At 43.5% G+C, this 26,958-nt stretch overlaps 1 protein-coding gene across 2 annotated transcripts in view; it reads right to left on the bottom strand.

The window, feature by feature from the left end:
• The window catches only part of CCDC57 (coiled-coil domain containing 57), a 121,694-nt gene that overhangs the window by 73,474 nt on the left and 21,262 nt on the right, over positions 1-26,958 (bottom strand). For both annotated transcript variants that reach the window (XM_054047536.1, XM_054047535.1), the window contains exons 3-8: positions 25,146-25,254; positions 16,329-16,430; positions 14,231-14,388; positions 11,462-11,536; positions 4,788-4,988; positions 1,008-1,166 (exon numbers count right to left, since the gene is read on the bottom strand). In XM_054047536.1, the coding sequence (XP_053903511.1) occupies positions 1,008-1,166; positions 4,788-4,988; positions 11,462-11,536; positions 14,231-14,388; positions 16,329-16,430; positions 25,146-25,254 (804 nt within the window). The remainder of the gene's footprint in view (positions 1-1,007; positions 1,167-4,787; positions 4,989-11,461; positions 11,537-14,230; positions 14,389-16,328; positions 16,431-25,145; positions 25,255-26,958) is intronic.

The following is a 26,958-nucleotide window of genomic DNA, read 5'->3' as shown; positions in this document are numbered from 1 at the left end:
ATGAACAGAAGTATTAATGGGGAAAGAAGTAAGTGAAGGATGGAAGATCCTACAGGATATTGTACCACAAAGGAGGCACAGAGGGAAGGCTAATGTGTCATGAATGAAGATAGTTATGTATACAGCTGAAATGAATACTGGGATTATACAAGAAATGGAAAAAGGGAGTGTAGAGATAAGGTAGGAATATAGTATTCATGGATAGTAAATCAACTTGTAGAAATGAATTCAAAATGGCAAAAAAAAATTGTTAGCTGAATGGGTAAATGAAATGAGAAGAAATTACAACCATGGAAAAAAAACTAGGTTGTGTGAAATAGAATATGACTCTGGTTAAACAAAGATGGAGATAACAACATAGAGAAACTCCAGGATGACTGAACTGTGATTTTTCTTCCATTTGTAATATAACAGAAAAGTAGAATGAGACACCTTGAGAATGGAATATAATTGATGCTCGGGTGAACCAGGACACATGGTTGATAGGGGAAAGTAAAAGAATCAGACTTAAGGGTGGGATTTTCCAGAGCACTCAGTATTGACTAAATGCTGCTCCCGCTGAAATCAACGCCAAAATTCCTATTGATTTAAATGGCACCAAGGGTAGGTCCAATCACTTGGAGTATGTCTACACTGCAAGTGGGAGCAAGCCTTTCAGTTCAGATAGACAGACTTACACTAGTGGGGGCTTGAGCTAATGTGCTAAAAATAGCAGTGTGGATGTTGTGGCTTGGGCTGCAGCTCGGGGTCTCAAGCCCATCTGACCCCCTGGATCTGAGCTAGGGTGGCCAGCTCATGTCTTCGCTGAAGCTGCAACCTCCACAGTGCTATTTTTAGGGTGCTAGCTTGAGCCCCCAGTGCAAGTCTGTCCATCTGGGCTAGAAGGCTCGCTCCCAGCTACAGTGCAGACATATCATGACAGCTTTTAAAATACCCATTCTAAATATTTATCCCTAAACAAAAACATTAAGGGGTCAAAGGTTTAACAATCTCTTAGAATCCCTTACCTTTCTATATCCTGCTGGAATCTGGCCAATTCTGCCCTCAGCTTCACCTCCTCCTCATGCAATGACTGAATTTGAAGGTCTTTAGAAACAGTCTCTTTGGAGATTTGAGCTAGATGAGAATCCCAGCTTGTTTTCAGTGTTGTTAGCTCTCTTTGAAGCCTATACAAAGTATATAAAAACATATACTTCTACAAACAAAATATCTTTTTTCTTTTTAAGACAGCAAGCAAGTCTTATTCAAAGCAACTGATTCTATTAAATACATGTCTATTACACCTCTACCTTGATATAACGCTGTCCTCGGGAGCCAAAAAATCTTACCGTGTTATAGGTGAAACCGCGTTCTATCGAACTTGCTTTGATCCACTGGAGTGCGCAGCCCCGCCCCCCTGGAGCACTGCTTTACCACGTTATATCCGAATTCATGTTATATCGGGTCGTGTTATATTGGGGTAGAGGTGTATTATGCTCCTAAAATTTACATTTTGCAAATATACCAAAGCAATATTAATATTAATGATGATTTCTCTAAAAACCACAGAAATTAATAGACTTTCAGTGAAGAGGACTGAGGACTGTTTTATGACAAATCTTTTTAAATATCACAGAAGCGCCCACTTTTTTGAGTCAGAAATGTGTGCTTGCAAATTGTGTACTATCAAATGTGTAAAAAAAATGGAGGCACCCTAGAAAAAAAGGCCCATGTTGTTCCAGCTGCAGTCTTCCAGGCCAAGGGAAGCCTTAAAACAGGCTCCTTAGCCAAAGAGGCTCATTTCTACCAGTCAGTTATTGTCTCCCTGAATTATGTCAGGTGTTATTTTCTCAATATCAGTCCACATTTCCAATATACACACAGCTCAGAGTCCGTATGAGGAGGTTGACTAGAAGTTCAAAAAGAGGAAAGGACGGTAAATCCTAGGCCAGCAGAAAAGCCTCTGGTATTTACTTATCTTACCCTTTAAAGCGTTATTGTGGAGACCAAACCCACTTTCTTCCCTCCTACCTTTCTTCTATCCTATCTCCACAACCAATATTAAATTTATCCCCAACATTCACCAGGGGATATGCTACTTTTCAAGAAACAACATGACAGTACAGCAGTTGAAGGGGATAAAAATATCCTAGTATGTCTTAGGATTGGGCACACAAGGGGGATGCCAAACCCAAAGGGCAAACACTCCCTGATCACCCCAATCCCAGACATGATGTGCACAAAACAAGATTAACTCCTAGATGAGACCATCCATCTCTGTGACTTTACCTGTGACCATCTCTCTGGAGGAGGGACACCTGGAGCATACAATCTGAAACTCAGGTTCATGCTGGTTATATGCAAGATAGTAATAGTTCTATTGATGACCCATCAACAACTTAATATCAGCCAAGACACATGACCTCAAAGACTATCAGCAGAATTTGGCTGGATGATTGTGTCAGTCATGTGCTGCTCATCTCAACCTGTCTGGTATTGATATATCACAAGCTCAGAGAGGGGAGAGAAGGTGGAATGACCACAGAAGCATAGGACTGGAAGGGACCTCGAGAGGTCATCTAGTCCAGTCCCTTGCACTCATGGCAGTACTAAGTATTATCTAGACCATTCCTGACAGGTGTTTGTCAAACCTGCTCTTAAAAATCTCCAATGATGGAGATTCACAACCTCCCTAGGCAATTTATTTCAGTGCTTAAAAATACTGAGAGTTAGGAAGTTTTTCCTAATGTCCAACCTAAACCTCCTTTGCTGCAATTTAACCCCCTTGCTTCTTGTCCTATCCTCAGAGATTAAGAAGAACAATTTTTTTCCTTCTTCCTTGTAACAACCTTTTATGTACTTGAAAACTGTTGTCATGCCCCCTCTCAGTCTTCTCTTTTCCAGACTAAAAAAAAACCAATTTTTTCAATCTTACCTCATAGGTCATGTTTTCTAGACTTTTAATCATTTTTGTTGCTCTTTTCTGGTCTCTCTCCAATTTGTCCACATCCTTCCTGAAATGTGGCTCCCAGAACTGGGCACACTACTCCAGTTGAGGCCTACTCAGCGCAGAGTAGAGTGGAAGAATTACTTCTCATGTTTTGCTTACAACAGTCCAGCTAATACATCCCAGAATGATGTTCGCTTTTTTTGCAACAATGTTACACTGTTGATTCACATTTAGCTTGTGGTCCACTATGACCCCCAGATCCCTTTCCACAATACTCCTTCCTAGGCAGTCATTTCCCATTTTGTATGTGTGCAACCTATTGTTCCTTCCTAAATGGAGTACTTTGCATTAGTCCTTATTGAATTTCATCCTATTTACTTCAGACCATTTCTCCAGTTTGTCCAGATCATTTTGAATTTTAATCCTGTCCTCCAAAGCACTTGCAACCCCTCCCAGCTTGGTATCATCCACAAACTTTATAAGTGTTCTGGCTATGCCATTATCTAAATCATTGATGAAGATATTGAACAGAATCGGACCCAGAACTGATCCCTATGGGACCCCACTCATTATGTCCCTCCAGCATGACTGCGAACCACTGATAACTACTCTCTGGGAATGGTTCTCTAACCAGTTTTACACCCACCTTATAGTAGCTCCATCTAGGTTGCATTTCCCTAGTTTGTTTATGAGAGGGTCATTCGAGATGGTATAAAAAAAAACTTGACTAAAGTCAAGATATACCACATCTACCGCTTCCCCTCTATCCACAAGGCTTGTTACTCATCAAAGAAAGCTATCAGGTTGGTTGACACGATTTGTTCTTGACAAATCCATGCTGACTGTTACTTATCACCTTATTATCTTCTAGATGTTTGCAACTTGATTGCTTAATTATTTGCTCCATTATCTTTCTGGGTACAGAAGTTAAGCTGACTGGTCTGTAATTCCCCGGGTTGTCCTTATTTCCCTTTTTATAGATTGGCACTATATTTGCCCTTTTCCCATCTTCTGGAATCTCTCCCATCTTCCATGACTTTTCAAAGATAATCGCTAATGGCTCAGATATCTCCTCAGTCAGCTCCTTGAGTATTCTAGGATGCATTTCATCAGGCCCTGGTGACTTGAAGACATCTAACTTGTCTAAGTAATTTTTAACTTGTTCTTTCCCTATTTTAGCCTCTGATCCTACCTCATTTTCACGGGGATTCACTATGTTAGACATCCAATCACCACCAACCTTCTTTGTGAAAACCGAAACAAAGAATCATTAAGCACCTCTGCCATTTCTACATTTTCTGTTATTGTTTCCCCCCCACCCCCACTGAGTAACGGGCCTATCCCATCTTGTAGCTATTTTGGCATTATAATGCTGGAAAAATATTACTAAAATTCCAAACAAAAAAACCCCAAATCCTAAAAACCCTTGCTGTTTTTAAAAATATTAGTTCACATGAGAGTAGTACAATTTCTAAACTTATAATTTAGCCAAATCAAAACAGATTTTACCAGACTATAAAAGTCCAACCTAAGGATATATCTATGCCATATTTTAACTTTAACAACCTCTCACTTTCAACAATAGAGAGGTTAAAAAAAGGTCTTAAATTTTTATGTTGGTAATAGCAAAAATAATTTTTTTCCACTGGTTCTACTCTCAAAAACATTTTACTTCCAAAATTCTATAAATACTCACCTTTGGTCAGATACCACACCTGGTATTTAAAGCAATCTTAATTAAATAATTGTACACTTTTTGATTCATATAAGCAATGAAACACAACACTGCTCATGTAAGATATTCTGAATTCTATCTTCACTTGTATTTCACTGAACTAAGATGAATCAAATCACTCACTTTTCAATAACAGTGTCTTTCTCTTTCAAACAATCTGCATGCTTCCATTCCCTTCTACGCAGCTCCATTTCCAGAGTTTCATGACTTATTTGCAGTTCTCTTATCTGATTTTCCCACTTCTGTATTTGCTCAGCATGGACTTCTTTCACTGAAGCCAGTACTGCATCCTTTTCCTTCGCAAAGCGATCTAGCACCTCATGTCTAGAAACACAAATATGCAAAATAAGGCCATTGTTCGTTTGGGTTTTTCCCTCAAGTCCAAGATTTAAAATGAAGACACACATTCCCCTAACTGATACAAAGTACAGAGTAAACTTGTGTGTATCAGTGGGACTGACAAATATTTGTGTCACTTCTGTTTGCAAAGATCTGGAGAACTAAAAAGTCAAAGCTCTCAGAATAAGTACCAAAACCATTAGAGTCAATCTCATCTATCCATGGGACAGATTAAATATTTTCTTCAACAAAGAATGATACTATTCAAAGGAGCCAAGCAATCTGGTGTAAAATGACAAAAATATATTATATAATTTTAATGAGTTTAGCAGCCATTCGGCAAAGCACTTAAGCATGTGCTTACCCTTAAGTACATAAAATAGCCCATTTGACAACAGTGGGACCACTCATGCTTAAAGTTAAGCACATATTGAAATGCTTTATTGAATCAAGGCATTAAACTTCAACAACATTAACAAAACTGTCACTTTCTTAATACACTTTCTTAATTGACTGACAATATGCTTTGTTAACGCAGAGTTAAGGTTGCCCTGGGGTGTCTTGTGTCCTTCTGGAAGGTCAAATTCAGTTACACTCAAACCTCTAAAAACTAGGAAATGAAGAATTGAGGTACAAGTCCACACAACCTTAACTTTTCCATCTTTGAGCAATGACCCAATAAACCCACCTACTCACACTCTGTTTTTGAAGACAGTGCAGAAGAATAAGGGAACAGGCACAAGGTCATTGTAGGACAGGATCTAATGCTTTCTTTTTGCAAAAGCAAAACTTCTGCTTAGGTGAGCTGTACTTAACAGGAGTTACCCACACCTGTTCACTCAAATACTGAGCCAGCTCCACAGAAACAACACCATACATGCTAAGTTTCCAGCCTCTTCATCCTTATGCACAGGATGCCATCTAACATTATACTTTCATTTACCCATCATTAAGCTCACAGATCATTCTCATATCCCACCTTGCTGCTGACTATTCCCATGGGAAGAAGACTCCTGGGCACCACTAATGACACATGTCACACAGCTCAGTGCTGAAATGAAGCTAAGTGCATCCTTCAACGTACACACTCAACTCCTTCCTTTCATCACACACAAGGGGAGAGGGGCTCAGACCATTCAAAGGGCAAGGCCTCCCAGATTGCTTCATATCACAATCGCAGCTCCGCCAACCTTCTCCAACTAGTCCTTCTGCCATTCAATACAGTTACAGCTGACAGTGAATGCAGCTGTAGTGCATGCAGATATTTCCAAGTTACAGAGCTGGGAATAGAGTCCAGATCTTCTTAGTCCCAGTCCAGAGTTCTTTTTGCTAGGCCACATGGCTGCTATGTCATTCTTAAGTGCTCCTCCTCTCATTGTACATTTTGCTAGTTTAAAGGGGATAATGGTCCTGCTTTGAAATGTTTGGCTTGTGTAGTTGCTGACAGGACCCGTGAAAGAAATGACAGACATGGTCTATGTGCCAAAATTTCAAAGTGCTATTATTTTAGATTTTTGACTGTTCTATGCATTTCATAAGTTTATTGCTCTCTTATGTTTAAATTTAATTCTCTGAGTAATGAGTTCTAAAATGCCTAACCTGTCCTGGCTGGAGTAATTATCCCTATGGTAACTTTTAAAAAAAGATATATCAGATCTGTTCTTTAATTCTTGAGATATCCTATCTCCTAGAACTGGAAGGGACCTTGATAGGTCATTGAGTCCAGCCCCCTGCCTTCACTAGCAGGACCAAGTACTGATTTTGCCCCAGATCCCTAAGTGGCCCCCTCAAGGATTGAACTCACAACCCTGGGATTAGCAGGCCAATGCTCAAACCACTGAGCTATCCGTCCCCCCCATATGAGTTACATCAGCTGTTCTGTTGTTTTGTTTCTAATGGTGGCACACATCTGCACATTACCTCGATATTGGTGCACATAACAAAATTCATTCTGCACATGGACAAAAAAAATTAGAGGGAACATTACCTATGACCCATCTCCATTCATCCCCTCCCCATCCTCATAATCCCCATTCCCCTCCCCATAGTCCCAAACCCCTCTCTCCTTATTCCCCTAACTCCTTTGCCACATACTGCCCCTCCCTTTCCAGCAAGCATTTACATGCTGCATTTTTTTCCCCCTTTCTGAAAATAGTCTGAGCACCTTATGCAGTTTTTCATGCAGGAGTGAAATCAGGAAGGCCAAATCACACTTGGAGTTGCAGCTAGCAAGAGATGTTAAGAGTAACAAGAAGGGTTTCTTCAGGTATGTTAGCAACAAGAAGAAAGTCAAGGAAAGTGTGGGCCCCTTACTGAATGAGGGAGGCAACCTAGTGACAGAGGATGTGGAAAAAGCTAATGTACTCAATGACTTTTTTGCCTCTGTCTTCACGAACAAGATCAGCTCCCAGACTGCTGCACTGGGAAGCACAGTATGGGGAGAAAGTGACCAGCCCTCTGTGGAGAAAGAAGTGGTTCGGGACTATTTAGAAAAACTGGATGAGCACAAGTCCATGGGGCTGGATGCGCTGCATCCAAGCAGGGCCGGCTCTAACTGTTTTGCCGCCCCACGGAAAAAAGAAGAGTGCTGCCCCCCCACCCCCCACGAGCGCCACGCTGTGCCGCTGTACCCCCCCAGTGCCACCGAAATCCCCGCCCCTCCAGCACCACGCCGCCTGAATCCCCGCCCCCCAGAACGCCATGCCGCCCGAAGCCACGCCCCCTCCGAGCACCGCGCCAACCCCCGCCCCTCCTCCGAGCGCCAGCCCCCGCCCCCCCCAGCGCCGCGCCAACCCCCGCCCCTCCTCCGAGCACCAGCCTCCGCCCCCCCAGCGCCGCGCTGCGCCAACCCCCGCCCCTCCTCCGAGCGCCAGTCCCCCCCAGCGCCGCGCCACGGCAGCCCCCGCCCCTCCTCCAAGCGCCAGCCCCTGCCCCCCCAGCGCCGCACCAGCCCCCGCCCAATAAATAAATTAATAAAAACCTGAGCGCCGCCCCGGCCCAAGGTGCCGCCCCAAGCACATGCTTGGTCGGCTGGTGCCTGGAGCCGGCCCTGCATCCGAGGGTGCTAAAGGAGTTGGCGGATGTGATTGTAGAGCCATTGGCCATTATCTTTGAAAACTCATGGCGATCAGGGGAGGTCCCGGATGACTGGAAAAAGGCTAATGTAGTGCCCATCTTTAAAAAAGGGAAGGAGGAGGATCCAGGGAACTACAGGCCAGTCAGCCTCACCTCAGTCCCTGGAAAAATCATGGAGCAGGTCCTCAAGGAATCAATTTTTATAACCATCTATAACACACACTATTCATGTCTGTTAAAATTTAACATTTATTATCCCTTTATAAACTATTTATAAATGGAACCTGTGGATGAGGGGAAAGCAGTGGATGTGTTATTCCTTGACTTTAGCAAAGCTTTTGATATCGTCTCCCACAGTATTCTTGCCACCAAGTTAAAGAAGTATGGGCTGGATGAATGGACTATAAGGTGGATAGAAAGCTGGCTAAATTGTCGGGCTCAACAGGTAGTGATCAATGGCTCCATGTCTAGTTGGCAGACAGTTTCAAGCGGAGTGCCCCAAGGGTCGGTCCTGGGGCCGGTTTTGTTCAATATCTTCATTAATGATCTGGAGGATGGCGGGGACTGCACTCTCAGCAAGTTTGCAGATGACACTAAACTGGGAGGAGTGGTAGATATGCTGGAGGGTAGGGATAGGATACAGAGGGACCTAGACAAATGAGAGGATTGGGCCAAAAGAAACCTGATGAGGTTCAACAAGACAAATGCAGAGTCCTGCACTTAGGACGGAAGAATCCCATTCACTGTTACAGACTAGGGACCGACTGGCTAGGCAGCAGTTCTGTAGAAAAGGACCTAGGGGTTACAGTGGACGAGAAGCTAGATATGAGTCAACAGTGTGCCCTTGTTGCCAAGAAGGCTAACGGCATTTTGGGCTGTATAAGTAGGAGCATTGCCAGCAGATCGAGGGACGTAATCATTCCCCTCTATTCGACATTGGTGAGGCCTTACCTGGAGTACTGTGTCCAGTTCTGGGCCCTACACTACAAGAAGGATGTGGAAAAATTGGAAAGAGTCCAGCGGAGGGCAACAAAAATGTTTAGTGGGCTGGAGCACATGACTTATGAGGAGAGGCTGAGGGAACTGGGATTGTTTAGTCTGCAGAAGAGAAGAATGAGGGGGGATTTGATAGCTGCTTTCAACTACCTAAAAGGGGGTTCCAAAGAGGATGGATCTAGACTGTTCTCAGTGGTACCAGATGACAGAACAAGGAGTAACGGTCTCAAGTTGCAGTGCGGGAGGTTTAGGTTGGATATTAGGAAAAACTTTTTCACTAGGAGGGTGGTGAAGCACTGGAATGGGTTACCTAGGGAGGTGGTGGAATTTCCTTCCTTAGAGGTTTTTAAGATCAGGCTTGACAAAGCCCTGGCTGGGATGATTTAGTTGGGATTAGGTCCTGCTTTGAGCAGGGGGTTGGACTAGATGACCTCCTGAGGTCCCCTTCCAACCCTGATATTCTATGATTGTATGAATTATCTGCTGTACTCAGATTACATTTCTCCTAAATTCTCGGCCCGGTGCTTGGGGGGGGGTGGAGGCTCAGGCTGTTGCTGGCGGTGGGTCGGGGGACTGGCATTTGGGGGCTGGCAGCGGCGGCTTGGCCCAATGTGGCTAAGGACGGCTCGGGCTCCTCTGGTTGGGGGGCCCCCTCAGGGCTTTTCCTTTTACGGGGGGAGGGAGGGAGGTGGTTGGGGCTCCGGCATGCGTGGGGGGGGCCCTTGGGCAGAAGGGGTGGGGCCGGCGGGCTAGCCTCCCCAAAGCAGGGGTTCCCCTGCTGCCTATGGTGGCAACAAAGGGCTCTGCTTTGGGGAGAGGGGATAGCTCAGTGGTTTGGCCTGCTAAACCCAGGGTTGTGAGTTCAGTTCTTGAGGGGGCCACTTAGGGATCTGGGGTCAATCAGTACTTGGTCCTGCTAGTGAAGGCAGGGGGCTGGACTCAATGACCTTTCAGGGTCCCTTCCAGCTCTATGAGATAGGTATATCTCCATATATTATTATTTTTATTATTATTGCCTTGGCTCCAGAGACCGACATCACCCACTGCCTTCTGGGAGGCTTTCACGGCTGGCTTGCCCTCATCTGGAGCCTTTGTCGGGTCTATCGCTGCATGCGGAGCCGGCTGCAATGGGAGAGTCCTTTGCTCTCTGGAAGCTGGGAGCTGAGAAGGTGGTGACTGCGCCATCAGTCTGGGTTCCCTACCACTCCCTGGAATTGGTGGCAGATCCCTTAGGAGGGTAGGAGATCCCCTCAAGGATGTGCCCCCTTACAGCTCTGGTGTGGACGAGTAGCTCGAGCAGTGTCCTTTGCCCAGTGCCCCTTGGTCCAACTTGTTTGGTGCCAGGTCCCGCTTCTTGGTCTTTTTCTTGGGCACTGGCAAAAGGGACTGATGCCAGGTACAGCCCAGTGCTGGGGGTGCACTTCTGAGGCTGGGCGAAGAGCAGCCTCCATGAGTAGGGCCCTCAAGTGAACGTTGCGTTCTTTCTGTGTCCTGGGACAAAAGTTCTTACAGATGCGACACTGTTCTCTAATGTGGGATTCCTCCAGGCACTTCAGACAGCTGCCATGCAGGTCACTAACAGGCATAGGCCTATTACAGTCAGCGCAGGGCTTAAAACCCAGTGACTGGGGCATGCCCCGCCAGGACCTTAGCTGACTAACTACAGTACTTAACAGTTTAGGGTTAGGGTTAATAACTAATCTACAATAAACCAAAACTATTTACATCTGGAACATGAAGTTCGAAGAGTAAAGAAACCGCTGACCACTTGCGAAGCAAGGGAGAGGTGCTCCGGCCAACCACCACGGCCGGTAAGAAGGAACCAAGAGGGTGTAGGACTGGCCACGCCTGATATACCGACACATGAGCGCGGCACTCAAGGAGGCATCACAGCCAACCCTACAGATACTGCTAAGGCAAAAGTCTCTGACAACTGTGCACATGGGCACGCACACACCTAGAATGGAATCAACATGAGCAAGCACTCGAAGAAGAACTTCTCTTGTAAGCTGAATAATCAAGTTTTCATCATCATTTCATTTACCAATCTTCAACACCGAAAGAAGAATACACTTAAAGAGAGGCAGAGAAGGGCTGGCTAAAATTTAGGAGAAAAGACACGGCAAAAACATTCTGCTGAGTCAGGTGTTCCACAGCCATTACACAGTTGTACTTATTGATGTCAGGAAACCTCAGAACTGAATAAGGAACCATATGAGTAACTGGTAGTGACAAATGAATACTGAAACCCTCATGAATTGATCTACATGCAATCTATTTGTTAAGATAGAACACTTATACAGGCTGATGTCACACAGTGAAATAATGCTTCCTTAAACAAACATGTAATACTGAGAAATACAATATTATATATCAGAAATACTTACTTTCTCTGAAATGTTTCCTCTTCTTTTTGCCAGGTCTGGTATACTAAATGAAGTTTACATTCTAAATCCTGTATCCTAAATTAGCAAACATTGGGAAAGGAAGAAATAAGATTTATCAATTTTGTAACTGAAATTGTTATGCTTAGTTACAGCAAGGAAGGAAGATGGTGGGGATTAAGTAACTCAGAATAAGGAGAAGAAACCAGAAAAAGGTCAAATATTAAATGGCCAGGAAAGGAGGGATAAAGTCAGAAAGTGGACAATGGACAGAATTTAGAACAAGGTTCAAAGGTGGTTAGATATTTGAGAATGGGCATGTGGTACGAGAATGTATTGCTTTCAGAGAGAAGTAAAAATGAGAGAATAACAAGAAGAAGGGGCTGAGAATTATAGTGATATGTAAGAACTTGAATTAGACAAAATGTGAGACAAAGCAAAAGAAATGTTTGAGTTTGCTTCCTATGAATAAAGTGAGACGACTAGTAGCGAAGATGGGAACTGAAGCAAGAAAGAAGCTCTGGCAGTTGGCTTAATCAATTCCATTTGAAGTCAAAGCAATGATCTTCTAAAAAGAAAATAAAAAGGCACATTTAGGAATTCCATCTATAAAAATGGCAGTGAATTTAAAGGACATACAGTCTCTCTCTATTTATATTTATACCATGTTCTTCACTGAGGTGTTTGAGAGTCAGACCCTGTGAAGGGAGCCCGTTACAACAGGAGCTAATGAGATACAATGGCTTGAAAAAAAAAAATCAGACGCACTTCTCTTTTTGTAAAAATATTGATTTTTAAAATTAATGTCATTGTTTAAAAACCCATCTAATTTCCTTCTTTGACAGGGTTACTGGGCTAGCAGATGGGGGAAAGCAGTAGACATGATATATCTTGATTTTAGTAAAGCTTTTGACACAGTCCCACGTGACGTTCTCATAAGCAAACCAACAAAATGTGGTCTAGATGATATTACTATAAGGTGAGTGAACAACTGGTTGAAAGACCATACTCAGTGATTCGCTGTCAAACTGGGACGGTATATCTACTGAGGTCCCGAAAGGGATCAGTCTCGGGTCTGGTACTATTCAATATTCTCATTAATGACTCAGATAATGGAGTGGAGAGTATGGTTATAAAGTTTGCAGATAACACCTATCTAAGAAGGGGTGCACGTTGGAGGACAGGATTAAAATTCAAAACAACCTTGACAAACTGGAGAATTGGTCTGAATTCAACAAGATGAAATTCAATAAGGCTAAGTCCTAAGTACTTCACTCAGGCAGGAAAAATCAAATGAACAACTATAAAATGAGGAATAATGGGCTAGGTGGTAGTACTGCTGAAAATGATCAGGGGATACAGTGGATCACAAGCTGAATATGAGTCAACAGCAGCTGAAAAAAAGGCTAATATTCTAGAGTGTACTAACTGGAGTGTCGTATATAAGACATGTGAGGTAATTGTCCCGCTCTACTTGGCACTGATGAGGCTTCAGCTGTACTACTGTGTCCAGTTCTGGGCACCACACTTTAGGAAAGATGGACCAATTGTAAGCCTGTCTGTGTCAAAGTACTTTGCCCTTAAATTCATGCACAACCTACAGAGTTTACAAGCTCTGACGAACAGCTGGTTTAAGAAGTTTATGAAAGTAAAAATGTGATAATCTACACCAAGTTTCCACATAGCAGTGTGTGAAAAATGAGGGACCAATCTGTAATATTTTTATGATGATTATGGGAAACTCCATTTGTTTGATTATGAGTGGGCAATAGCTATATGGAAGCCTAAGGGTTAACTCAGTTCTATGGGGCTCTGTAGGACTACAGGAAGGCAGACAACAAGTGTAGCTAACCCTAATCCCAATACTTAATATAACACAAGTGTCAATTCCTTTGAAAATTCACCCCCACCATGCTCTGATCAGCAAGCAGGTTGGTGACTCCAAAGGGCGGGGGGGGGAGCCCAGGCAGGAATGTTCAACAAAGACACTGAAAGCAGTTAAAAACCTAGATCTGGAGAGAGGAAGAAGGATGGAGGGTCTAAAGTAACACGGTTCCCAGATATTGGAGCACAAGGAATAAGTGCAGTCCGACCTGAACTGGCAAGGTAGGGCCAAGCTTAGGGAAGACAATATGCATATAAGCTTTTGTTATTTTTAATCCTGTTCTCTCTGTTCGTGAAGTTCCTATGAATAAATAAACCATACTCTGTTTTGAGTAAGCTGTTTTCTATCAATGGGTTTACCAGCTGGTCAGAGGTCCTTGGGGGGGAAGCATATAGCAGGCCTGAATCCAGATGGGCCTGGTGGAGGTAAGTACAGCCGGTAAACAGGATGTACTGTAACCTGGCGACAAAGTGGGGTGAACCATAGGGTTCCACTCTGAAAGAAGTGCAGGTATAGACGTGTCTCTTGGAAAGGGTGACCTCGGGAGAGACTGAGATAATGCTCAAACATATAGTTCAGGCATGCAATGTAACACAGTGTTTATAAATACTTTATACAAACAAAGAAAATTTTTAAAAAATTACACCAAATAAAGAATGCAGCAGAACTGGTCTAAAACCCACACTACCCAGAGACACTCTAGTGAGCACTCTGATCAATGGACATTTCCTTCTGTTGTGAATAGGATAGTATGTACTATTAGAGTAGGTGATTGTTTATACAAGAGGTATGAAGCTGCTGAGATTATAAAAGAGTGTGGAAGGAAAAGAAGGGAAGCGTGAATTCAAAAGTAGTTGCTCTTAATCATAGCTAGGGTTGTACAGTACTGAGCATCTTTCACAGCTGCAAGATCTTTAAGTTCCCAGTCCTTGCATTTGGCCTCTTTCTCCAACTTCAAATTAGTAGTTTCTGCTATTTGCAATGATTCTGCAGCTTTCATCCCAGCCTCTTTCAGAGCCTCCAGTTCTCTGGTCAACAACTTCACCTTTCAAAGGAGGAAACAAAATTAAAAAGTAATTACTCAAATTACTCAAAATTAGAAAGTAATAACAAGGGCATAACAGAACTATTTCACTATGCTCCTGGCGACAGCAGGAAGGTTGTAAACCCCACCACATATAATCAGCATATCAAGAGAAACTCATAATATCTCAAGAACAACAAAATAATATCAGGGTGCTAAAACTCTACCTCCTCCCTCTTCTCCTACCCTTTTTGAAATCAGAAGAGATTGCAATCCCTGCCTTAGGGTTGGATCATGAAAATGTATTCCTACTCCAGAAAGAGTTCTTTCTCTTCCCATCTAGGCACAAAGAAAAGGAATACTTGTGGCACCTTAGAGACTAATAAGTCTAAGGTGCCACAAGTACTCCTGTTCTTTTTGCTGATACAGACTAACACGGCTGCCACTCTGAAACCTGTCAACCAGGCACAATACTTCCCTCTTTGATTTTGATTTTTTTTAGTTAGGATTTTTTTTAAAAGGTCAAAACACTTGCTTGGTCTAATTGAACTATTTTATAAATAGTAAAATGCAATAAAATACTAGAATAAATCTTATGGGTGAGATTTTCAGAAGTGTCAGTTACTTTGATTGGGATTAGCCCCAGGCCAACACTGAGCTCGTTTGAAAACCCACACTATGAGTGCAATCTCCACTCATTTATTCCCATTCACCCTCTCCCTTTTATACACCTCCCAAACACTCATTTTGTATCCTTTCCCCTCATTTATCTTCCTTGCTAACCCTAGACCTCTTTTTGTGTACTAAATGACCTACCATTTTCCCTTTGGATCACCACTTAAAATTCCCTTCTTCAAAAAGCTTTTCAACAATGATCTCTACTTACTTCAGCAATGTGCCTCATTAATGAAAAAAATCTCCCTCAATTGCCTAAAGTTTGCATCATTATCAAATATATTATTTGTATCTGAAATGTGTTATCTCTATTTGACTTAGAAAAGATCTTTGACCTATAGACAGAGTGTCTTCCTCTATACAGCACTTAGCACACTGGTGGCATTCAAATAATAAACTTAACATGAACAGATGTTGAAAAGCACATATTTAGGTCAGCACTACAATTATGGACACACAAACATACATAAAGTTATAAAATAAGCACTCCAAAGTCAGAAAATTCCAAAGGTCAAGGTTTCTTCCACTGTATCAACTCAGCTGTACCACATACACTATCTATTTGATATCTATATATTAATAAAAAACAATAATACATAAAAGTTTAAATTCAACAAGGAAAACAGGAATAGGAAATACTACATATATAGTATGAATAAAGGCACCAAGTTAGCAGCAGCCAGACAGGGGCCAGAATTCGGCCCTTTAGCCTTCAAATTCAAAAGCCATAAATGATGAAACAAAAACAAATTTATAAAATATCTAATTTCACCTTATTACTGTTATAATGATGTCTTAAACTCAATAAAGTCTGAGGAAGTAAAAGCCTTTGTCAATATCTATGCACAAGATGCTGTAACTGGTTTTGAGTGGTACCTATCTCATAAGCGCTTTAAAAAATTAGAACACACTGAAATAACTTGACACTGGTAACAAAAAGGGTACATCCAAGTGATGTTGAATTCATCTTTCTATTTAGATTCTCTGCATATTTCTTCACTAATAGTCAACAAACATCAATCTCATGAGATAGGCATTCTGGAGACTGACAGGTAAATTTTCTCATCAGTGTGCAGGAAGATTCTGTTAACCATAATGGAATTAAGATGCAACCCTCAAGTACCTCCAGTTTCTACTATCCTGGAAACAACTCATTCGGTCCACTAGCGAAGAAAGGAAGAGTGTGACCTGTCTATGTGTGTCACAGAATATATCAAACTTGGGATGATAGTAAAGTGTGTTTATTTTGTAGACAAAATGAAAGTATAGCTTAAAGACACAATTACCTTCAGTTCATGAGAAAGAACTAAATTACTCATTTCATCTGCCTGCTGTCGAAATGCATGTTCTCTCTTTTTAATTTCTGCACCAAATTCCACTAGCAGCTCCTGTAATGGATTACAGGGAATGGATTAATAATTGCATAAAGAATGGGAATCCTAATATAGACCATATGTCAGCTACCACTGTGTCTTAAACCATTGTGTCTTAACCACTGTCTTATCTAGGTTTGATTTGAGGAGAATTAGACAACAAACTGGCTAAAACATTGTGTCTGGGGTACAGTAATTCTCTCACCATTGCTTGCACCAGTGGAGTTATGCCAATGGGGAATTTAAAGAAAAAGCTCAGTGTAAAGAAGGCTCCTGTGTTACCTAAAATGGCATCTTCCATGTAATATTAAAGTCAAAACAATCCACAGTCGTAGAAAAGATGAAATTACCAAATGTATTTCTTAACTAAAAATGTACATATGTTAAAGTCATATTCCTTTATAATAAATATTTATCCAACTATGCAACCTATAACTTTTGATAAGAAAATATGAGTTTTGCTTTAAATCTTACTTGAACAGTGAAATAAACTATACCCCCATATGGATCCAAGAATGTGCTGTTTCTTCCAGTACTGTGGGGTTTTCCTTCTTGACCAGGGGTGTCCTACCTGTGGCTCCAGAGCCACATGCGGCTCTTCAGAAGTTAATATGCGGCTCCTTGTATAGGCACCGACTCTGGGGCTGGAGTTACAGGCGCCAACTTTCCAATGTGCCGAGGGGTGCTCACTGCTCAACCCCTGGCTCTGCAACAGGCCCTGCCCCCACACCACCCCTTCCCACCCCTTCCCCTGAGCCTGCTGTGCCCTCACTCCTCCCCCCACAGAGCCTCCTGCATGCCATGAAACAGCTGATCGGGAGGGGAGGGAGGAGAAGGTGCTGATCAGCTGGGCTGCCCGTGGGTGGGAGGCTCTGGGAGCCAGGGTGAGGGGTGCTGATGGGGGGCTGCTGATGTATTACTGTGGCTCTTTGGAAAAGTACATTAGTAAATATTGGCTCCTTCTCAGGCTCAGGTTGGCCACCCCTGTTCTAGACATATGAATTGTCAAAAAACAAGCAATAACCTCAAACTACTAATAACAATAAATCAAGTAGACTACAAGTTGCGAAAAACAGAATAAATGATTTCAGCATAACTTTTTTGGTCATACTGTGTATTAAGGTTCCATTTATAAATAGTTTATAAAGGGATAATAAATGTTAAATTTTAACAGACATGAATAGTGTGTGTTATAGATGGTTATAATCATATCAGTAAAGTAGTTACAAATGGTTATACACAATCTAGTGACCTGTTGGACTTCATAATAATCTATGACAATTGATTAAAACACATATTTATCATTTATTAATATTTTATAAATGCAACTTGATATTAGAGTGTGACCATTTTTTCTATTCTTGCATAAATTAGATGTTATTCTAGTTACTTGAACTATGAATACTACCAGAAAAATCTAAATCTTCAGAAAATTTGGCACAAATACAATTGGAGAATTGAAGCAATGAGAGGAGTCAGTAGTTTTACTGAAGTTAATAAAATGCCCCAAAACAACATGATCTTGATGGTGTAAAGAGATTCACTATAATATAAAATCATAGAAATATAGGGATGGAAGCATAGGGTGTGGGAACTAAGGGTGCATTGTGCGGGGTCCCGGCTGCCGGCCCTGTGCCCAGGGTTCTAGCACTGCCAGCCCCGTGCCCAGGGCTCTGCTCCTGGCCCCACGCCCAGGGTCCCGGCTGCAGGACCTGCTCCCGGGGCTCTGCTCCTGGCCCCACACCCAGGGCTCTGCTTCCGGCCCTGCACTCGGGGTCCCGGCTGCCGGACCCGCACTCGGGGCTCTGCTCCTGCCTCCAGCTGTGGGCCCAGTATCAGCCCCCTTACCCCTGTCCGTGTCCCCCCCTTCCCAGAGCCATGGCCTGGTCCTGGCCCCAGCTCTGGGGAGAGGGGGCACAGACAGGGGTAAGGTGGGTGCAAAGCAAAAAGTTTGGGGACCACTGGCTTTCAGCACTCCCACTGTAAAAGTGTTCCAGCGCCACTGGATGGAAAGGCCCTCAAGAGGTCATCAAATCCAGCCCCCTGCTGCTGCACATTGAGTGGATGTTTTCAGAGAACTATCCACAATGACTCCAAGATCTCTTTCTTGAGTGGTAACAGTTAATTTAAACTGCATCACTTTATATGGATAGTTGGGATTATGTTTTCGAGGGTGCATTACTTTGCATTTATCAACACTGAATTTCATCTGCCATTTTATTGCCCAGTCACCCAGTTTTGTGAGATCCCTTTGTAGCTCTTCACAGGCTGCTTTGGACTTAACTATCTTGAGTAGTTTTGTATCAGCTGCAACATGTCCTTAAAAACCTCCAATAAAGAGGATTCCACAACCTCCATTGGAAGTCTATTCCATAGCTTAATTACCCTTACTGTTAGAAAAGTTTTTCCTGATAGCTAACCTAAATCTCCTTTGCTTCAGATTATGACCATTAATTCCTATCCTATATTCAGTGGACATGGAGAACAATTGATCACGGTCCTCTTTATAACAGCCTTTAACATATTTGAAGACTTATCAATTTCCCCCTCAGTCATATATGACACTCCAGTTAATTCACCTCAGAATATTAGCCTTTTTCGCAGTTGCATCACATCGTTGACTCATGTTCTATTTGTGATCCAGTGTAACTCCCAATCCTTTTCAGCAGTACTACCATCTACCCAGTTATTCCCCACTTTGTAGTTGGGCATTTGATTTTTTCCTGCTTAAGTGAAGTACTTGGCACTTAACTTTATTAAATTTCATCTTGTTGAATTCAGACCAATTCTCCAATTTGTTAAGATTGTTTTGAATTCTAATTCTGTCCTCCAAAATGCTTGCACCCCTCCCAGCTTGGTGTCATCTAAAAATTTTATAAGCATACTCTCCACTCCATTATCCAAGTAATTAATTAAAACATTGAGTCGTACCAGACCCAGGAATGACCCAAAAGCAGTAAATATGATAAATTTTGATTTTCGTAAGGCTTGTGTCAAAAGCCTTATGAAAATCAAAATATGTCATATCTCCTGCTTCCCACCATCCAGCAGGCCAATAATCCTGTCAAGGTAACCCCCTGTTAAATAGAGAGATTTGGTTATTATATTACTGCATGTTTTGCTAAACAAAAAAATAAGCCCACTGTTGTAATCATTATCATTTTGTTTCTGATATTTACATGGCAATGACTTGTAAACTTGACATGTCCTAAATAAAATTAAAAAAAAAAAAGTGAAGGGAGTATAAATTATCCTAAAAAATGTCATTTTTGCAATATATGGGTAGTAAGACACCCTCAGTCAGGTGACACAACTAAAGCTCAAACAAACTCCATTGCTAAGTATTCTCATATTATGAAATGATTGAGTATTAATAGTAGCAGATGATTGTGTGTTAACAATGGCATAAAAAGTGGGAGGAAAAAGTCTTGAAATCAGAGAAGTACAGCATGCTGGCACATGCTAATGTGTTTATTTAGCCTATATGCCTGCCTAAAGCTGCTTCTGATTTATAGAAGCTGACCTTTCCTGGAATTTCAACGTTAGCCAATTTAGCACAGTGTGCTGGCTGTATCCTCATATACAAGAATCTTACACCATCTCAGTTTACTAAACATAATCTTACCAATTCTTCCCTAGGGGAGGCTGCCAGACTAGTAAGTAAAGCATCCGCCAGTATGCAAATACCACATGACACCTATTACTGTAAAGAAACATGCAGTACTGCCCATTGCACATCTTACATTAATTTTAACATTAGAGCTAAAAAGGATTGCCTGAATAGATATCAGATAACTACACCTACCCAGAGGATTCATCTCGAGCGGCAAACAGCGGAGGGGAGCTGCAAACAGCCGAGGCTAACAGAGGGAGTTTGCCTGGGATCTGTCAGAGAGGAGGTACGCTAAGTGCTGCATTAGGGGGGCTGTGTTGATGAGTATCTGAGTGTCTGTTGCAGGGACTGTGTTGGTGAGTATCTGAGTGTCTGTTGCAGGGGCCAGTTTGTCAGTTTGACCGTGTGCTTGATTGTTTGATTGTTTGTTTGAACAGTGTGAATTGGGAGTGCTTTGTTCCAGGAGGGCCTTGAGTGGGCCTGACTGGTATAAAAAGGCAGTCAGCAGTGAACCAGCTGAGCAGCGAACAGTGGAGGCTAACAGAGGGAGTTTGCCTCGGGAGAGCCCACTGAGGCTTACATCTCACGGGCTTCCGCGAGTTGCTGCAACAGCTGAGGAAGCTCTTAGAAGGAAGAAATTATGGAAGGTGAGCGTTCAGTTGTTGTAACCTGCACAGGTTGTGCCATGTTTGTCTTTCTTCCACAGGACAGAAATGACTTTGTCTGTACAAAATGCAAGCTGGTCTCCATATTGGAAGAGAAGGTTCGAGGTCTGGAGAAACAAGTATCGACTCTGCGTTGCATATGAGAAAATGAAGATTTCCTGGACAGACGTCAGGATATGCTTCTACAGGCACAACGTTCTGAGGAATTGGAGCAGGTTGCGCAGAGGCGACTGAGGGACGGTGAAGAAACTTGGCAGCATGTCATCTCCAGAAGAAGAAAGAGGAGCATCCATGTACCAGCAATGGAAATACAGGTGAGCAACCGTTTTCATGTTCTCTCCACAGGTACTAATGCGGATAATGGACTAGATGATACATCTGAGGGAAGGGAGCAGAAGGAGACTCCACAGATTGGAAGGCATGAGATGCACTGTCCTAGGGATGGGGTTCCACGACCACCGCTCCCAAGAGAAGGAGGAGGGTGGTGGTGGTCGGAGACTCCCTCCTCAGGGGGACTGAGTTTATCTGCCGCCCCGACTGAGAAAACAGAGAGGTCTGCTGCTTGCCAGGAGCTAGGATTCACGATGTGACGGAGAGACTGCCGAGATTCATCAAGCCCTCGGATCGCTACTCCTTCCTGCTTCTCCACGTGGGCACCAATGATACTGCCAAGAATGACCTTGAGCGGATCACTGCAGACTACGTGGCTCTGGGAAGAAGGATAAAGGAGTTTGAGGCGCAAGTGGTGTTCTCGTCCATCTTCCCTGTGCAGGGAAAAGGCCTGGGTAGAGACCGTCAAATTGTGGAAGTCAACGAATGGCTACGTAGGTGGTGTCGGAGAGAAGGCTTTGGATTCTTCAACCATGGGATGATATTCCAAGAAGGAGGAGGAGTGCTAGGCAGAGATGGGCTCCACCTAATGAAGAGAGGGAAGAGCATCTTCACAAGCAGGCTGGCTAACCTAGTGAGGAGGGCTTTAAACTAGGTTCACCGGGGGAAGGAGACCAAAGCCCTGAGGTAAGTGGGGAAATGGGATGCCGGGAGGAAGCACGAGCAGGAGAGTGCAAGAGGGGAGGACTCCTGTCTCAGACTGAGAAAGCGGGACAATCAGCGAGTTATCTTAAGGGCCTATACACAAATGCAAGAAGCCTGGGAAACAAGCAGGGAGAACTGGAAGTCCTGGCACAGTCAAGGAACTATGATGTCATTGGAATAACAGAGACTTGGTGGGATAACTCACATGACTGGAGTACTGTCATGGATGGATATAAAACTGTTCAGGAAGGACAGGCAGGGCAGAAAAGGTGGGGGAGTTGCGTTGTATGTAAGAGAGGAGTATGACTGCTCAGAGCTCCGGTATGAAACTGCAGAAAAACCTGAGAGTCTCTGGATTAAGTTTAGAAGTGTGAGCAACAAAGGTGATGTTGTGGTGGGAGTCTGCTATAGACCACCAGACCAGGGGGATGAAGTGGATGAGGCTTTCTTCCGGTAACTAGCAGAAGTTACTAGATCGCAGGCCCTGGTTCTCATGGGAGACTTTAATCACCCTGATATCTGCTGAGAGAGCAATACAGCGGTGCACAGACAATCCAGGAAGTTTTTGGAAAGTGTAGGGGACAATTTCCTGGTGCAAGTGCTGGAGGAACCAACTAGGGGCAGAGCTCTTCTAGACCTGCTGCTCACAAACTGGGAAGAATTAGTAGGAGAAGCAAAAGTGGATGGGAACCTGGGAGGCAGTGACCATGAGATGGTCGAGTTCAGGATCCTGACACAAGGAAGAAAGGAGAGCAGCAGAATACGGACCCTGGACTTCAGAAAAGCAGACTTCGACTCCCTCAGGGAACTGATGGGCAGGATCCCCTGGGAGAACAACATGAAGGGGGAAAGGAGTCCAGGAGAGCTGGCTGTATTTTAAAGAATCCTTATTGAGGTTGCAGGAAAAAAACATCCCAATGTGTAGAAAGAACAGTAAATATGGCAGGCGACCAGCTTGGCTTAACAGTGAAATCCTTGCTGACCTTAAACACAAAAAAGAAGCTTACAAGAAGTGGAAGATTGGACAAATGACCAGGGAGGAGTATAAAAATATTGCTCAGGCATGCAGGAGTGAAATCAGGAAGGCCAAATCACACTTGGAGTTGCAGCTAGCAAGAAATGTTAAGTTCAGACTGCTGAGCTGGAATTGATATGCAAACTAGACACAATCAACTCAGGATTGAATAAGGACTGGGAATGGCTGAGCCATTACAAACATTGAATCTATCTCCCCTTGTAAGTATTCTCACACTTCTTATCAAACTGTCTGTACTGGGCTATCTTGATTATCACTTCAAAAGTTTTTTTTCTCTTACTCAATTGGTCTCTCAGAGTTGGTAAGACAACTCCCACCCGTTCATGCTCTCTGTATGTGTGTATATATATCTCCTCAATATTTATTCCACTCTATATGCATCCGAAGAAGTGGGCTGTAGTCCACGAAAGCTTATGCTCTAATAAATTTGTTAGTCTCTAAGGTGCCACAAGTACTCCTGTTCTTTTTGAAGAAATGTTAAGAGTAACAAGAAGGGTTTCTTCAGGTATGTTAGCAACAAGAAGAAAGTCAAGGAAAATGTGGGCCTCTTACTGAATGAGGGAGGCAACCTAGTGACAGAGGATGTGGAAAAAGCTAATGTACTCAATGATTTTTTTTGCCTCTGTCTTCATGAACAAGGTCAGCTCCCAGACTGCTGCACTGGGCAGCTCAGTATGGGGAGAAGGTGACCAGGCCTCTGTGGAGAAAGAAGTGGTTCAGGACTATTTAGAAAAACTGGACGTGCACGAGTCCATGGGGCTGGATGCACTGCATCCAAGGGTGCTAAAGGAGTTGGGTTTGTGATTGCAGAGCCATTGGCCATTATCTTTGAAAACTCATGGCGATCGGGGGAGGTCCCGGATGACTGGAAAAAGGCTAATGTAGTGCCCATCTTTAAAAAAAGGGAAGGAGAAGGATCCAGGGAACTACAGGCCAGTCAGCCTCACCTCAGTCCCTTGAAAAATCATGGAGCAGGTCCTCAAGGAATCAATTCTGAAGCACTTAGAGGAGAGGAAAGTGATCAGAAACAGTCAGCATTGATTCACTAAGGGCAAGTCATGCCTGACTAACCTAATTGCCTTCTATGAGGAGATAACGGACTATGTGGATGAGGGGAAAGAAGTGGATGTGCTATTCCTTGACTTTAGCAAAGCTTTTGATAAGGTCTCCCACAGTATTCTTGCCACCAAGTTAAAGAAGTATGGGCTAGATGAATGGACTATAAGGTGGATAGAAAGCTGGCTAGATCGTCAGGCTCAACGGGTAGTGATCAACGGCTCCATGTCTAGTTGGCAGCCGGTTTCAAGTGGCGTGCCCCAGGGGTCGGTCCTGGGGGCCGGTTTTGTTCAATATCTTCATTAATGATCTGGAGGATGGCGGGGACTGCACTCTCAGCAAGTTTGCAGATGACACTAAACTGGGAGGAGTGGTAGATATGCTGGAGGGTAGGGATAGGATACAGAGGGACCTAGACAAATGAGAGGATTGGGCCAAAAGAAACTTGATGAGGTTCAACAAGGACAAGTGCAGAGTCCTGCACTTAGGATGGAAGAATCCCATGTTACAGACTAGGGACCGAATGGCTAGGCAGCAGTTCTGCAGAAAAAGACCTAGGGGTTACAGTGGACGAGAAGCTGAATATGGGTCAACAGTGTGCCCTTGTTGCCAAGAAGGCTAACGGCATTTTGGGCTGTATAAGTAGGGGCTTTGCCAGCAGATCGAGGGATGTGATCATTCCCCTCTATTCGACACTGGTGAGGCCTCATCTGGAGTGCTGTGTTCAGTTTTGGGCCCCACACTACAAGAAGGATGTGGAAAAATTGGAAAGAGTCCAGCGGAGGGCAACAAAAATGTTTAGTGGGCTGGAGCACATGACTTATGAGGAGAGGCTGAGGGAACTGGGATTGTTTAGTCTGCAGAAGAGAAGAATGAGGGGAGATTTGATAGCTGCTTTCAACTAACTGAAAGGGGGTTCCAAAGAAGATGGATCTAGACTGTTCTCAGTGGTACCAGATGACAGAACAAGGAGTAATGGTCTCAAGTTGCAGTTGCGGAGGTTTAGGTTGGATATTAGGAAAAACTTTTTCACTAGGAGGGTGGTGAAGCACTGGAATGGGTTACCTAGGGAGGTGGTGGACTCTCCTTCCTTAGAGGTTTTTAAAGGTCAGGCTTGACAAAGCCCTGGCTGGGATGATTTAGTTGGGAATTGGTCCTGCTTTGAGCAGAGGGTTGGACTAGATGACCTCCTGAGGTCCCTTCCAACCTATGATTCTATGATCTATAATGCATAATTCTCCCATAAGAATGGATGGACTGTAAAGTAGAAATTACATCTACTGTGGCTTGTTTAACACAAAGTTGTTTTCTATAGACTCCTGTACCTGTTTCTGCAAAGCAAGCTCTCCTTCCACTTCTTGGAGTTTTCTCTCCAACTGCTGTTTCAGCTTCTTATACTCCTCACAGTGATGGTCAATGTCAGAAACCTTAGAACTGTAACAACACCAAACAAATTTATATGAAATGTGGTCAATTATGAACTATTAATAGGTGCTTCTGAAAGGTTCTTCCAGGAACAATGCACTCAGAAATATAACTTGCAAAAATGTAATTTCTTAAACAAAAATGCATCTTAACTTTCCATTCACAACATACAATTACAAAATAATTGTTTTCATTCTCTTAGGGTATGTCTACACTACCCGACGGATTGGCAGGCAGCGATTGATCCAGCGGGGATCAATTTATCGTCTAGTTTAGATGCGATAAATCGACTCCCGAGCACTCTCCCGTCAACTCCTCTACTCCACCGCCGTGAGAGGCGCAGGCAGGGTCGATGGGGGAGCGGCAACAGTCGACTCACTGCAGTGAGTAGGTCTAAGTACGTCGACTTCAGCTACGTTATTCACGTAGCTGAAGTTGCATAACTTAGATCGATACCACCCCCAGTGTAGACCAGGTCTTACAAATAAGTAAATATTTAACAATTAATACATTTTCAGATCAGAAGGGACCCTTATAATCATCTAATTCAAACTCCTGCATAGGCTATAACTTCTGGTTGAGCTTCAGCATATTTTTTAGAAAGATGTCTAATCCAGGCTAGACTACACTACAAAGCCAGTACAGCTATACCAGCAAAGTCTCCTAGTTGAGATGCAGACTATACCAGCAAAAAGAAGTCTTTTGCCAGTATACTTAAACCACCTCCCTGAATGACATAAGCTATGCCATCAAAAGGACTCTTTTGCCAATATAAGCAGTATCTACATGGGGGGATTTACCAGCATAGCTATGTCAGTTAGGAGTGATTTTTCACACTTTCTGACAGACATAGCTAGGCTGATAAACTCTGTAGTGTAGACCTGGCCTAAAGAGTAAAAGACTTCAAGTGATGGAGACTCCAACACATCCCTTGTAAGTTGCCCAGTGATTAATTACCCTTATTGTTAGAAATCTGACTCGTTTCAAGTTTGAATTTGGCTAGCTTCAACTTCCAGACATTGGATCTCATTATGCCTTTGTCTGATAGGTTAAAGAGCCCTCTGGCATCAGATATCTTCTTCCTGTGTAGGTACTTATACAGCATGATCAACCATCTCTGAACTTTCTCTTTGATAAATGAGACAGGGCACACTTGCACTGCACTGGTTCAGCAGCAGTTAATCCTACTCTGCGGGCAGAGGAGGCCATGACCCCTTGGCCCTGCTGGGCATGCTTCAGCTGGAACCCAGGTATAAAAGGGAGCAGCTAAGCTCAGTCAGGGCTGATGGCTGAGGAGGGAGGATGCACATTGCAGGCTCCAGTCCAGGAGCTGCTGAAGCCTGAGACCGCTGAAGCCAGAGATGCAGAGACCCAGGCAGATACCCAGAGGCCTACAGACGCCCGAGTGAGGTCGGTGCCATCAGGAGCTACACACACCGAGGAACCCAGCAACCCCAGAGATGCCCAGACCACTGCTTCCAGAGATAGGGTAGGAAGTAGCCCAGGGGAGGACTAGCCATTGGGCCAAGTGATGTCAGTCTGTTTTGATTGGATCCCCACTAACTCAGTGGCAAATACTCTCACCACTGACAGGACCCTGGGCTGGGACCCAGTGGAGCAGAGGGAACTGGGTCCCAGCAGCCACCTGCCCCTAGGTGCCAGCCCTGTTCTCCCCATTGGCCATCAGACCACCTAGCCCCAAAAGAGAGGGCA

The sequence above is a fragment of the Malaclemys terrapin genome, chromosome 13 (assembly GCF_027887155.1).
Source record: "Malaclemys terrapin pileata isolate rMalTer1 chromosome 13, rMalTer1.hap1, whole genome shotgun sequence".
Classification (NCBI taxonomy): Eukaryota; Metazoa; Chordata; order Testudines; family Emydidae; genus Malaclemys; species Malaclemys terrapin.
Note: the sequence above shows the minus strand (reverse complement) of the source record. Positions and strands in the feature narration are given on the sequence as shown.